A 15687-nucleotide genomic window follows, 5' to 3' on the forward strand; every position below is an offset into this window, starting at 1 on the left:
AGAAAACCTAAATAAATGAAGAGACATCAAGCGTTTATTGACAGAAATACTTAACATTGTCAAGACCTTCATACTACTCAAAACAATCTACAGATTTAATATAATTTCTATCAATATTCCAACAGCCTATTTAGCGGATATGGAAAAGTTGATCCTTAAATTCATATGGAATTGCAAAGGGCTCCAAACAACCAAACAATCTTGAAAAAGAAGAACAAATTAAGAAGACTCACACTTCTTGATATCAAACCTTACTACTAAGTTATAGTAATGAAAACAGTGACAGTGTGCTGCTAGGATAAGGACTGACATATAGACAGTGCAATAGAAATGAGAGGCCAGAAATAAGCTCATATGTCTATGGCTGGTTGATTTTTCATAAGTGTGCTAAGTCCATTCAGTGAGGAAAGAACAGCCTCTCAACAGATGGTACTGGGATGACTGGATATCCACATGCAAAAGAATGAAGTTGGACACTTACCTCAAACCATATAAAAAAGTTAACTCAAAATGGATCAAAGACCTAAACATAAAGCTACAACCACAAAATTCTTAAAAGAAAACATAGAGGGAAATATTCATGACCTTGGATTTGGCAATGGATTCTTAGATATGACACCCAAAGTACAAGCAACAATAACCAAAACTACATAAGTTGCATGTCATCAAATTGAAAAGCTTTTGTGCATCAACAGATATTAACAATAAAAGCAAAAATATTATCTACAGAATAGGAGAAAATATTTGCAAATCATATAACTGGTAAGGGCTTAATATTGTTTATATAAGTACTCCCACAACTGAATAGCAAACAAACAACCCAATTTAAAAATGGGCAAAGAACTAGAATAGACATTTCTGCAAAGAAGATATACAAATGGGCAATAAGCACAAGAGAAGATGATCAAAATCCAGTCATCAGGAAAATTCAAATCAAAACTACAATGAGATATCACTTCACACCCATTAGGATGGCTATTATATATATAATTACAAGTGTTAGCGAGGATGTAGATAAATTGGAACCCTTGTACATTGCTGTTGAAAATGTAAAATAGTACAGCTGCTGTGAAAAGTTTACCAACTCCACAAAAAACTAAACATAGAATTACCATATGATCCGGCAATTCCACTCCTACATGTATGTCCAAAAAATTGAAAACAGGGACTCAAACAGATACTTGTATGTTAATGCCCACTGCAGCCGTATCACAATAGCCAAAAGGTAGAAGCAAGCCAAGTGTCCATCATCAGATAAATGAATAAACAGATACCGTTATTTACATACAGTGGAATATCATTCAGCCTTAGAGGAATGAAGTTCTGACACATGCTAAAATGTGGATGAACTTTGAAAAATTATGCCAGACACAAAAGGATACATATTGTATGATTTCACTTACATGAAATATCTAGATTAGGCAAATTCATAGAGAGAGAAAGAAGATATAAGGTTACCAGGGTCTGGAGGGAGAGAATGGGGAATTATTGCTTAATGGTTAGAGTTTCTGTTTGGATAACAAAAAAATGAAATAGTGGCTTGGTTGTACAACACTGTAAATATAATTAATGCCAGTGAAATGTGCACTTAAAATGATTAAAATGGCAAGTTTTATGTTATATATATTTTACCATGATAAAAAACAGAGAAATAAATACATTCCTAGACAAACAAGAAAGAGAGAATATGTTGCTAGCAGCCCTGCTTAGTAAGAAATGTGAAAGAAAGTTATTTGGTATGAAAACAAGTGACCTCAGACAGTAATTCAAATCCCCACACACGCAGAGTACCAGTAAAGGCAATTATAATTATATGTAATATAAATATACACAATTAAAATTCATAATATAATTATAAATGTATAAATGCATATTTTTTCCTTTCTTAACTGATAAAAGCAATTGTACAAAACAATTTGTATACAATGTACTGTTGGATCTATAACATATAATAATATTATATATTTGGCAATTGAAGCACAAGGGAGGTAGGGGGGAGCAAAGCCATATCAGAGTAAGGAAATGATACAAGATAGTAAGTTGAATCTATACAAAACAATGAGAAAAGAAGAAATGATAAATAGGAAGGTTAATATAACAAACTCTGTGACTATATATTTATTCTTTCTTAGGTTCTTTAAAAGACATCAAATTATACAAAGTAACAATTGTAACAATGAACTGTTGGGTTTGTAACATTTAGATGTAATATATATAACAATAATAGCACAAAGAGGGGGAAGAGGGAATAGAGCTATACAGGAGTAACATTTCTATATGTCATTGGAATTCAGTATGAATCTAAAGTAGATTCTGGTTAAGTTGAGATGTATATGGTAAGCCCTGGAGTCTAAAGTAACCAATAAGAAAATAACACAAAAATATAGTGAACAATAATTAAAGTATAATATTATAAAACTTAATGCAAAAGAAAGTAGGGAAGGGAGAATGGAGGAACAAGAAAGATATAAGACATACAGAAAAGAAAAAGTAAAATGGCAGACATAAACCCAAGTATTGATACATCGATAATAATATTAAATGTGAATGAATTAATCAATACAATTAAAAGGCAGAGATTGTCAGAATGGATAAAATAATATCCAACTACATGCTGTAAACAGGAGAGACAGTTTAGATTCAAAAATAAAAATAGGCTGAAAGTAAAGACATATCATGCAAAGAGCAACCTTAAGAAAACTGAAGTGAGTATACTATTATCAGCCAAAATAGACTTCAAACAAAACATGTTAAGAGAGATGAAGAGGTATACATTTTATAATGATACTCAATGATGAGATTCTGAAATTATCCCCCCCTAAGATCAGGAACAAGACAAATATGTCTGCTTTCACCACTTTTATTCAACATTATAATGGAAATTCTAGCCACAAGAATTTGGCAAAAAAGAAATAAAAGGCATTCAAATTGAAAAGGAAGAAGTAAAATTATTTCTATATGCATATAACATAATCTTATACATAGAAAATCCTAAAGATTACACACACAAAAACCTTTTAGTGCTAATAAACAAATTCAGCAAAGTTGCAGGATATAAGATCAACTCAGGGACTTCCCCGGTGGTCCAGTGGTTAAGACTTCGCCTTCCAATGCAGGGGGTGTGGGTTTAATCCCTGGTCAGGGAGCTAAGATCCCACATGCCTCATGGCCAAAACACCAAGACATAAAAACAGAAGCAATATTGTAACAAATTCAATAAAGACTTTAAAAATGGTCCACATCAAAAAACTTTAAAGAAAAAAATAAAGATCAACACAGAAAATCACTACTATACCTATACAGTAGCAATGAATATTCTGAAAGGAAATTAAGAAAACAATTCCATTTACAATGGCATCAAAATGAATAAAATACTTAGGGATAAATTTAACCAAGGAGGTACAAGACTTGTACAATGAAAACTACAAAACATTGTTGAAAGAAATTAAAGACACAAATAAACGGAAAGATCTCATGTTCATGAATTGGAAAACAATATTGTTAAGATGTCAACATTACTCAAAGTGACCTGCAGATTCAATGTAATCCATATCAAAATCCCAGTGGCCCATTTTGCAGAAATGGAAAAGCTTATCTTAAAATTCATAAGGAATTGCAAGGGATTCCAAGTAGCCAAAATAATCCTAAAGAAGAAAAAAGTAGAAGAACTCAAACTTCCTGATATCAAAACTTACTAAAAAACTACAGTAATCAAAACTGACATAAGGGTAGACATATACAACAATGAAACAGAATTGAGAGTCCAAAAGTATACTCTTACATTTATGGTCAATTAATTTTTGACAGGGTACCAAGACAATTCAGTGGGGAATAAATACTTTTTAACAAATGGTGCTGAGATAACTGGATAACTACAAAATGCAAAAGAATAAAGTCAGGAACTTCCCTGGCAGTCCAGTGGTTAAGACTCTGTGCTTCCACTGCAGGGGCTGCAGGTTTGATCCCTGGTTGGGGAACTAAGATCCTGCATGCCACACACAGCTCAGCCAAAAAGAAAAAAAAAGAATAAAGTCGAACTCTTTCCTTACGATATACATGAAAATCAACTGAAAACGGATCACATATTATACGATTACATTTATATCAAAGTTCAGAATAGGCAAATCCGAAAAGACAGGAAGTAGATTAGTGGTTTCCAGGGACTGATGGAGGGAAAATGGAGAGTGACTACTACAGTAAGTCCCCTACATACGAACCTTCAAGTTGCGAACTTTCAAAGATGTGAACGTATGTTTGCATGTCGAATCACGTAATTCACATGTCTGGCATATGTTGTCACATGTGTGTATCTTCTACAAGTGGTTGTGCTTTTGTGTACTTTATTGTACAGTACTGTATAGAGGACAGTAGTACAGCATCTTTATTTCAAGCCCAGGATGACGAGAAAAAAAGAGCTACTACCCAGACATCACTGGATCGTTTTTTCAAGAGGGTAGATAGAATTGAATCCAGCAAGGAACCAGAACCTGTGCCATCAACATCAGGTGTGAGTGAAACTGCAGCTTGCCCTTCGTCTCCTATTGCTGAGGATCCTTCAGCTCTACCATCTCCCACCTCCTCTCCCTCCTCCAGTCAGTAACTCTTCTTGCCTGTTCACTCGATGCCTGCCCCTGTATGCCAGCTGTTGTACTGGACTACTGTACTTTTCAAGGTACTGTACTGTAAGATTAAAAATGTTTTATTTTTTTGTGTTTATGTATTATTTGTGTAAAAAGTATTATAAACCTATTACAGTACAGTACTATACAGCCTATTGTGTTAGTTGGGTACCTAAGCTAACTTTGTTGGACTTACAAACAAATTGGACTTATGAAAAATGCTCTTGGAACGGAAATTGTTCGTATGTAGGGGACTTTCTGTAATGAATACAGGGTTTCTTACTGAGTTGATGAAAATGTTCTGGTAGGCTTGTATCCCCACAGGAAATGACCCTACCTTGAGACAAGGAGGGCCCGGGGAGGCCTTTATGGCATACTCAGAGTAAATTGCATCTAGGTGTGACTACTACACATATAACCTTAGTATGGGGGAGCCAACATTTTTGGGTACAAAACATGTATCCTAATCAAACTCAGGCAATTAGTGTGCAATGGCAACAACATGCCTGGTAGATTGGTCCATGAGATAGGAGACATTGGTCATGATATAGAAGAGAGCTGTAGGAGAGATAGGTGCCAGTTTAAGCATCAAAGGGCAAACTCAATTCACTTTTAATGAGTGGCAATCAGAAGAAAAAGTTGTGTTAGTGAGGACAGACCAATTAGAAGGGATTCTCTTTCAGAAGAAAGGAAAAGAATGGGAATCAGCCTGGGAAGATGATGAGGCTTTAGTGAACTAAACCAGGCAGATTCAATGAATAATGCTGGACAATGCTAGGCCTTGATGTTGGGAAAGGGCTTGTACCCTAATCCCCAACAGGGTCTCTTGATTATTTTAAAACAGATTCAGCCTTAAGTAGCAATGGAGCAATGACTCTTCACCTAGGGCACATTTATGAAAACTTTTGGACCTTCAGACGTATGGAAGTTCTCTAGGGGCAAAGAGTAATTTCCATTGATGCAACTCTGCTAGCCCTCATCCCAAGAATGGATCAAAATCAGATATACCCTGTAATGCAGTCAGCAGGAGTAAGAACCATACTGAATTACACTCTTGTCCTTGCCATAGGAAAGAGATGGGCCCTGCTACACAACAGCACATAATGGAAACAGTCTCAGTAAAATCATGTAAACGCCAAAAAGATGACTAGCTTTGTCTCCCTATTAGGGACAAAATCATATGTTGAAGCCTTAACCCCCAGTAACTCTGAGTGTGACTGTACAGGAGACAAGGCCTTTAAGGGGGTGATTAAGTTAAAGTGGGGCCATTAGGGTGGGCCCTTATCTAATATGACTGGTATCCTTATAAGAAGAGGAAATTAGGACACACAAGGGGAGACCAGGGATATGTACACACAGAGGAAAGACCATGTGAGGACAGAGAAGACAGCCATCTGCAAGCTAAGAAGAGAGTCCTCAGAAGACACTAAACCTGCCAACACCTTCATCTTAGACTTCTAGACTCCAAAACTGAGAAAATAAAATTCTGTTGTTTAAGCTACTCAGTCTATGATATTTTGTTATGACAACACTAGCAAATTAATACATGTGACTTAGAACCTGGAAATAACCCAATCCTGGCCAGTTGCGACAATACCCATCCATAATAACACCTTGTAAACGAGCAAAGGTCAGTTATGCTGGGAAGGTATAATAAGTACCTCTCTTGATTCTTACTGGCCTGTGGAATGAAACAAAACTGGACTATAACCATAGTGTGATACAGTTTAATATTGGCATTGCTCCTAAGATTCAATTATCTCATATATATATTGATAAGTGTATGTATTGGGAAACTGAATTAAAGCCTCGCCAGGATGTGAAATCAATGGGAAATGGTTGATGTTAAGAGGAATCTGATGTAGTTAACATCAGTTAATTAATGTGCTAAATAGTTCTACACAAGTTTATCATAAGGTACAAATAACTATAGGCCAAAGACAAATTAATAAAAAAATATGGAGATTTATATAATGGCTTTATAGGATGGACTAGTTGCTTATTCATGTCTATCCCTATCCTGCACTGGCTCCTCCATGCTGGGCATACTCATGTTAATATATTACTACATCTTTTATATCAATATAAATGCTAAACTAAATGTAGGTACTCAGAAAAATACAATCATTTTCCTGTAAGAGAGCCAAAGGCCAAGAGGGTGAATTTTGCAGAAAGAGTTGACTTAGCAGGTCTAAGTTGCTCAAAATCTGCACATTCCCATTAAGAGTCTGTTTTCATAAATGGCCCTTGTCCAACTACCAGGAATTGAGCTCTTAGAATATTTTAACTCATAAAAGTGTTTTTGCACACTTGGAGGTTTGAAACACAGTCTATCAATATGTTTAGATAGTCTGTAAATAATGTAATTTATGGTGAACACTTGCTTTCCTTAAGGTGGTCTGTTTTGATAACTGTGATCAATCATGCAGGCATTGGGTACCTATGTGACCAAACCTCAATAAAAACTCTGGAATCTTAAGCAAGTGAACTTCTCTGGTAGACTACACTTCACACATGTTACAATCTATAGATAGAGGAATTAAGTGCATCCTGTGCAGTTCTACTGGAAGAGGACTCTTGGAAGCTTGTACCTGATTTCCTCCAGACTTTGCCCCATGTGCCTTTCCCTTTGCTGATTGTGCTTCATATTCTTTTGCTGTAATAAATCATAACCATAATTATAATGAATTCTGAGACCTAATGAGCCCTGAGAGTGGTCTTGAAGATATCTGACACAGGCACACTAGAAAATATCCAATTAACATAAAAGAAAGCAGTAATGGAGGAACAGAGGAACAAAATAGATATATAAGACATATAGAAAACAAATAGCAAAATGGCAGATGTAAATCCTACTTTATCAGTAATTGCATTAAACATAAATGGAAGAATAACAGCAGACCTATCAATAACATGACAAGAAGGAGAGTGAAGCAACATCTTTATGGTACTGAAAGAGAAAAAACTGCCAAGCTAAAATTCCACACTGGAGAAATATCTTTCAAAAGCAGAGGTGAAATAAACTTTTTCATACACACAAAAGCTGAAAGAATCTCTTACTAGGAGACCTGCACTATAAGAAATGTTAAAGGAAGTCCTTTGGGTAGAAGGAAAATAATATGTGATGGAAACCTGGATCTACACAAAGAAATAGAAAGCACCCAAAATAGATAAATTAAAATGACTTCTTTTTTTTTCTTATTTCTTTTTACATCTCTTTAAAAGATAACTGTTGAAAGCAAAATATAATAGCAATGAATTGTGGAGTGTAACACATGTAGAAGTAAAATGTATGACAATAATAGCACAAAGGCTGGGGAGGGGGGAATGGAAGTACAATATATTGTTTAAGTTCTGAAATGTGAAATAGATTGTGATAAGTTAAAGATGTATACTATAAGCCCTAAAGGAACCACTAAAAAACAAAGCATTATATCTAATAAGCCATTAAAAGAGACAAAATGGAATCATAAATATTCAATTAATCCAAAGAAGGTCAAAAAACAGGAAAAAGCAAATGGGACTAATAGAAGACAAATAGCAAAATGGTAGATTTAAAAACCAAGCATATCAATCATCACATTAAATTAAAATGATCTAAACATCCCAATTAAAAAAGAGACTTGGATGAAAAAGCAAGATCCAACTCTAGGCTGCCTGCAGGAAATCCAGAATAAACATAAAACACAATAGGTTAAAAGTAAAAGGATGAAAAAAACAAATACCATACTAACACTATCAAAAGAAAGCTGGAATGTTTATATTTACAGCAGCCAAAGTAGATTTCAGAACAAAGAATATTACTAGGGATAAAAGGAGACATTTCATAATGACAAAGTATCAATCCATCAAGAGGACATAGCAATCCTAAAAGTTTATGCACCTAACAACAGAGCTTCAAAATACATGAAGGAAAAACTGAAAGAACTGAAAGGAGAAACAGACAAATCCAGAATTTAAGTCAGCGATTTCAACACCCCTCTCAATAATTGATAGAATAAACAGAAAATTTGTAAATAAATCAAAGACCTGAACAACACCATCAATCAACATGAGCTAACTGACATTTATAGAACATTCCACCCAACAACAGTAGTATACACATACTTTTAAAGCACACAGGGAAGATTTACCAAGAGAGACTATATTATGGGCCATAAGACAAATAAATTTAAAATTGAAAAGGATTCAAATTATATGATGTATATTCTCTGAATTAAATTAGGAATCAATACCAAAAAGAAATCTAGAAAATCCAATAAATATTTGAAGATTAAATAGCACACTTCTAAATAGCCCTAGATCAAAGAAGGAATCAAAAGGGAAATGAAAAAAGTATTTTGACCCAAATGAAAATGAAAACACAACATATCAAAATTTGTGGGGTATAACCAAACCAGTATTTATAGGGAAATTTGTATAATTAAATGCTTATATAAGAAATGTCTCAAATCAAGTTGTGGCCACCCAACCAGCAACATCAGTATCACCTAGGAACTTAGATATGTAAGTCCTTGGGACCTACTCCAGACCTACTGAATCAGAAACTCTAGGTGTGAGGCCCAGCCATCTGTGGCCCTCCAGGTGATTCTGATGCACATTCAACTTTTGATAGACACTCATGTATACTGCTTCTTGTTTTTATTGTGTTAGGGTTTCTTTCTTCAATAAGGAATCTACAGTTTATACTGTTGTGAAGTTCACGTCCTTAAAAACAATCTAGTTTTTTAAAAAAAACAATCTAGTTTTGAATAGACTGTTGATTTTGTGTCATTTAGAAAATTTCATGGGTTCAAAAGAGTCCTGCAATTGGTTAACCCTACAAATAATGCCTCATTTGCTAAAAAGATTCAAACTTCAAAAGACATAGTTACAACTGCTCTTGAAATCTGCAGAGGGGTAGAGGACAATCACCAGTGGGAAATGTGACCCCACTGAATAATTCCTACTGCTTATAGTAGGAATTCCGTTTATGTGGGAACCAAATGTAGTCAATTCCCAATCATGTTCAGTGATGAAAAGGAACAGAGACACATTAAATTTAAATGGCTGATAATATAAAATTAATTTGCTTGAAATATTTTATACCTATACTCGAATATGAATTTGTCTAATGTTCTGGAAAGTCACTTCAAACAAAATACTGAAACCCTAATATAAGCACTAACTCAGAAGCACTGATTCCTACAGTGGTAGACATCACCTTTCCAAACTAATTCAGTGCATCAACCTGAAGCAGATCTGGTCTCTATCTAAATTTGCTGGCTCACATCTTTCCTGGAACAAGGAGATAAAGATCTTGGTTTTAATGGGCTTCAGTTAGAGCTTCTGCTAATCAGTAGTAAACAAAATCTACACTGTATCAACATACTTAACTGACAAATACAGATGATAATTTCAACAAGAACATGAGAGCAACATTTGCCTTGGAAGAATTGTAATATGGGTAATCTATCAATTAATCTCAGTTTATTATGACAGTCTTCAAAAATAAAGGGAAAAATATAGTGAAGTCCTTCTAGGCTCCAAAGGGAAAATGCAGTCCATTCTACACCAGCTTTCCTTCCTTTCCCGGAATTTTTGCTGACTTCTGTCAGCTTTGATTCTAAGAAATGGGCTTCTGTTCTTTTCTGCTTTTTTTTTTTTTTAAAAAAACAGAAGGCCACAAGAGCTGCCTATGGGGCTATAGGAGTATAATTAATCAAGTAATCAGCCAGCCACTATTGTTAAAATGTTTTAATATCAATGTAAAATGAGATCAGGGTTTTACAAGCAAGTTTCAGAACATGAACATCCTTTCCTAAAATGATTTATCTTCCTTTCAGAAGCCTAAATATGAACACATATAAATCTTAGGGATTTTTTTTAATATCATGGTATTTTTTCCCATTTTAATACATCTAGAATTGACAAACATGCAAAAGAACTAAGTTCCAAATTAAAAGCCTCTAGTAGAAACATCCAAATTAAAAATGAAGCATTTTATTTTTTTATTTTTTTCACGTGGGAGATTTTTTTTTACATCTTTATTAGAGTATAATTGCTTTACAATGGTGTGTTAGTTTCTGCTTTATAACAAAGTGAATCAGTTATACATATACATATGTTCCCATATCTCTTCCCTCTTGGATCTCCCTCCCTCCCACTCCCCCTATCCCACCCCTCCAGGCGGCCACAAAGCACCAAACTGATCTCCCTGTGCTATGCTGCTGCTTCCCACTAGCTATCTACCTTACATTTGGTAGTGTATATATATGTCCATGCCTCTCTCTCGCTTTGTCACAGCTCACCCTTCCCCCTCCCCATATCCTCAAGTCCACTCTCTAGTAGGTCTGTGTCTTTATTCCTGTCTTACCCCTAGGTTCTTCATGATTTTTTTTCTTAAATTCCATATATATGTGTTAGCATACGGTATTTGTCTTTCGCTTTATGACTTACTTCACTCTGTATGACAGACTCTAGGTCCAACCACCTCATTACAAATAGCTCAATTTCGTTTCTTTTTATGGCTGAGTAATATTCCATTGTATATATGTGCCACATCTTCTTTATCCATTCATCCGATGATGGACACTTAGGTTGTTTCCATCTCCGGGCTATTGTAAATACAGCTGCAATGAACATTTTGGTACATGACTCTTTCTGAATTATGGTTTTCTCAGGGTATGTGCCCAGTAGTGGGATTGCTGGGTCATATGGTAGTTCTATTTGTAGGTTTTTAAGGAACCTCCATACTGTTCTCCACAGTGGCTGTACCAATTCACATTCCCACGAGCAGTGCAAGAGTGTTCCCTTTTCTCCACACCCTCTCCAGCATTTATTGTTTCTAGATTTTTTGATGATGGCCATTCTGACTGGTGTGAGATGATATCTCATTGTAGTTTTGATTTGCAGTTCTCTAATGATTAATGATGTTGAGCATTCTTTCATGTGTTTGTTGGCAGTCTGTATATCTTCTTTGGAGAAATGTCTATTTAGTTCTGCCCATTTTTGGATTGGGTTGTTTGTTTTTTTGTTATTGAGCTGCATGAGCTGCTTATAAATTTTGGAGATTAATTCTTTGTCAGTTGCTTCATTTGCAAATATTTTCCCCATTCTGAGGGTTGTCTTTTGGTCTTGTTTAGTTTTTTTGCTGTGCAAAAGCTTTGAAGTTTCATTACGTCCCATGTGTTTATTTTTGGTTTTATTTCCATTTCTCTAGGAGGTGGGTCAAAAAGGATCTTGCTGTGATTTATGTCATAGAGTGTTCTGCCTATGTTTTCCTCTAAGAGTTTGATAGTTCTGCCAATAAAATGTACAATCTGGAAGAAATGAATAAAGTCTTAGGAATTCACAACCTGCCAAGACTGAATCAGGAAGAAATAGAAAATATGAACAGACCAATCACAAGCACTGAAATTGAAACTGTGATTAAAAATCTTCCAACAAACAAAAGCCCAGGACCAGATGGCTTCACAGGTGAATTCTATCAAACATTTAGAGAAAAGCTAACACCTATCCTTCTCAAACTCTTCCAAAATATAGCAGAGGGAGGAACACCCCCAAACTCATTCTACAAGGCCACCATCAGCCTGATACCAAAACCAGTCAAGGATGTCACAAAGAAAGAAAACTACAGGCCAATATCACTGATGAACATAGATGCAAAAATCCTCAACAAAATACTAGCAAATAGAATGCATCAGCACATTAAAAGGATCATACACCATGATCAAGTGGGGTTTATTCCAGGAATGCAAGGATTCTTCAATATACACAAATCAATCAATGTGATAAACCATATTAACAAATTGAAGGAGAAAAACCATATGATCATCTCAATAGATGCAGAGAAAGCTTTTGACAAAATTCAACACCCATTTATGATAAAAACCCTGCAGAAAGTAGGCATAGAGGGAACTTTCCTCAACATAATAAAGGCCATATATGACAAGCCCACAGCAAACATCATCCTCAATGGTAAAAAACTGAAAGCATTTCAAGTAAGATCAGGAACAAGACAAGGTTGCCCACTCTCACCACTTTTATTCAACATAGTTTTGGAATTTTCAGACACAGCAATCAGAGAAGAAAAGCAAATAAAAGGAATCCAAATCGGAAAAGAAGTAAAGCTGTCACTGTTTGCAGATGACATGATACTATACATAGAGGATCCTATATATGCTACCAGAAAACTACTAGAGCTAATCAATGAATTTGGTAAAGTAGCAGGATGCAAAATTAATGCACAGAAATCTCTTGCATTCCTATACACTAAGGATGAAAAATATGAAAGTGAAATTAAAAAACACACTCCCATTTACCACTGCAACAAAAAGAATAAAATATCTAGGAATAAACCTACCTAAGGAGACAAAAGACCTGTATGCAGAAAATTATAAGACACTGATGAAAGAAATTAAAGATGATACAAACAGATGGAGAGATATACCATGTTCTTGGATTGGACGAATCAACATTGTGAAAATGACTCTACTACACAAAGCAATCTACAGATTCAATGCAATCCCTGTCAAACTACCACTGGCATTTTTCACAGAACTAGAACAAAAATTTCACTGAAAACACAAAAATGAAGCATTTTAATTTACTTATTGGCCATACGCCCAGCAAAAAACCATCCATTCCCCCACACCTCAGAAAAATCACCACCAATTCATTTCTAGGTCATTGATGGCATTAACAGTATTTAGCCCTCCCTTGTCAACATCCAGACATCCCTGGTTCAATCTGAGCAATTAGTGTTACATTTCCAGTTGCTGGAATGCCCCACCATCGTCTTGACTGCATTACACTTGACAAGGCACCTACCAACAATGCACATGGTAGGAAGTGAGCCATGAAGAACATAATGGCTTGAACGAAGAGCTAACTGTATACCCTGGATCTGCCAACTGAGTAAGGACACTAATGGAAACGTAAAATTATATGAGGCATTCTTTATTCATCCTCTCCAAGTTACCAGTGTGTATTGTACTAGGAAGTAAAGAGTAGAGGAAGGTGACAACAGCCACATATATGAAATCTCCCTAGAACTAAAAGCAAACTAAACAAAATGCAAACTAGAGTGGGCCAATGAACTGACTCCCATTTGGGTTTTACTTGTGGCTGCAAGCAACCTCTAAACTGAGGTTCATAAATTAGGGAACAGTTTAATGCACTGATGGATCAGCAATTTGCATAAGAACATTATTAAAATACTTTTGAAGAGCTGCGTGTGCTTCATTGCTGAATTTGGTGCCAACGGTCAAGAAATAGTTAAATAAAAAAACAAACCTCAAGTATTTCCTTTTAATATACCTATTTCCAAAACTTACAAAGTATCTTTAAAATGATTTTCTATGTCATTCCTCAAGTGAATTAGTCAAACAGGTAGAAACTCATAACTGTAATATTACACAATAGAATAATTTTCCTTCGATAACTTAGTCTGTTCCAAAGTATTTCTGTCCAAAATGTGTAGGTGCAACAGGATGAACTTCAGTAGTTAAAATTGTGATCTCTGGAAACTCTTGAATGATTGATTTGGCACCTTCAAAAAATAAAAGAGAATTGTCATTATGGCAGAATTTTTTGATAACATTACTTGGAATTCAGTAATTTTATAATCAGTCACTAGGTCTAATATTGACAGACCAAGAGCAATGACCTTTGGACACATAGTCAGACTTGGTTAATCTCTTAGTTTATATAATGTATGTATCTGAAAAATTTTGATAGTAGTCAGACTATGTTTCCACCCACTCACTAATAAATTCTTAGAATCAAATTGTTTTCTATCCAAGATTTGAAAAATATATTCAGTTATAGCAACTTTTCCCCTGAAGAGTCTTTTTTTGTTTTATTTTAAAGGCAGCTGGAATACAGAGAATACAGTCCTTTCTGGAAACAGGATCATACATAAGATGCTGGTTTCTCAACTGGAACACTGTTGAAACAAGTGCAAAGACTTCTTTGTTATGTTAGAGAAAGCTAGCTTTTGAGAAGTTATGACTCTAGCTTGGGTGGGGAGGAGATGGAGGAAGAAAGGAAAGGGACTAGCTAGGATGCCAGTCAAACTAAAAAGCCATAGCAAGGCTGCCATGGAATAAGATTTTTTCATCTATAATGTCAAAGAATTAGTATACTATTCTAATGTATACTATTACAACTAACATGGTTACTTTTCTACTCCCAAAGACAGAAAACCCAATAATTATTTGGTTATCTCAGTGTTTACAATGCCACCTCTGTTATATGGATGGATAACCAAGCAAATTACCCTTTGTCACCATCAACATTTGAACTACAGGTAATTTTTTATTATGAAACAGCAAGATAATCAATGGCATACTAAATGCAGCCATCCCAACTGGTTTCTCTGTAGCCTCTTCAGGGTTGGCTGAGACTTGGAACCTTTGGAAATGAGGAAATGCCCTAACTAGAAGCCACATATTTCTTTCTTTTCGATTATGAAACAAATACAAATTCATTGTAGAACATTTGGAAAATACAAAAAAAAAGCTTAAAAAAGAAAATGAATCACTTAGAATCCCACCACCCTAAGACAACCACTATTAATATTATGTGATTTAAAATGAAAATTGAAATAGTATTGTGCATCTGTCTAGCCTTTCATGCTGAGGAAAGATTTATTAGGTCCCATCTTAATCCAAGTCTGATTTTGGTAGTCATAATAGTCATAATTTGTACTAGTCATCTCTAAACTTGGTGATGACATTTTATACTATTCTAATGCTGTTGTTTATTCTGCTCTTACATTTACCAGATTCTTTGATGTCATTAAATGTTTTTTCAAAAACATGATCTAACAGTTATATAATATTATACTCTTTGAATATACAGTTGACCCTTGAACAACATGGGGGTTAATCCATATATATAACTTATAGTTGACCCTCTGTATCTGCAGTTCCTCTGCATACATGAATTCAACCAACCATGGACTGTGTAGTACTGTAGTTTTCAGTATTGAAAAATATCCACGTATAAGTGGACCAACGCAGTTCAAACCCACGTTGTTCAAGGGTCAACTGTATATTTATTTAACCATTTCCAAGTAAGTCAT

The 15687-nt window shown here is 35.0% G+C and overlaps 1 protein-coding gene across 4 annotated transcripts in view; it reads right to left on the bottom strand.

Moving 5' to 3' along the window:
- Positions 1 to 12963: 12963 nt before the first annotated feature.
- The window catches only part of UPRT (uracil phosphoribosyltransferase homolog), a 40209-nt gene continuing 37485 nt past the window's right edge, over positions 12964 to 15687 (bottom strand). For all 4 annotated transcript variants that reach the window (XM_060137050.1, XM_060137049.1, XM_060137051.1 and 1 more), the window contains one exon: positions 12964 to 14151. In XM_060137050.1, coding sequence (XP_059993033.1) covers positions 14045 to 14151 — 107 coding nt within the window. In that variant the 3' untranslated portion in view covers positions 12964 to 14044. The remainder of the gene's footprint in view (positions 14152 to 15687) is intronic.

Source organism: Lagenorhynchus albirostris, chromosome X (assembly GCF_949774975.1).
Source record: "Lagenorhynchus albirostris chromosome X, mLagAlb1.1, whole genome shotgun sequence".
NCBI classification, from domain to species: domain Eukaryota; kingdom Metazoa; phylum Chordata; class Mammalia; order Artiodactyla; family Delphinidae; genus Lagenorhynchus; species Lagenorhynchus albirostris.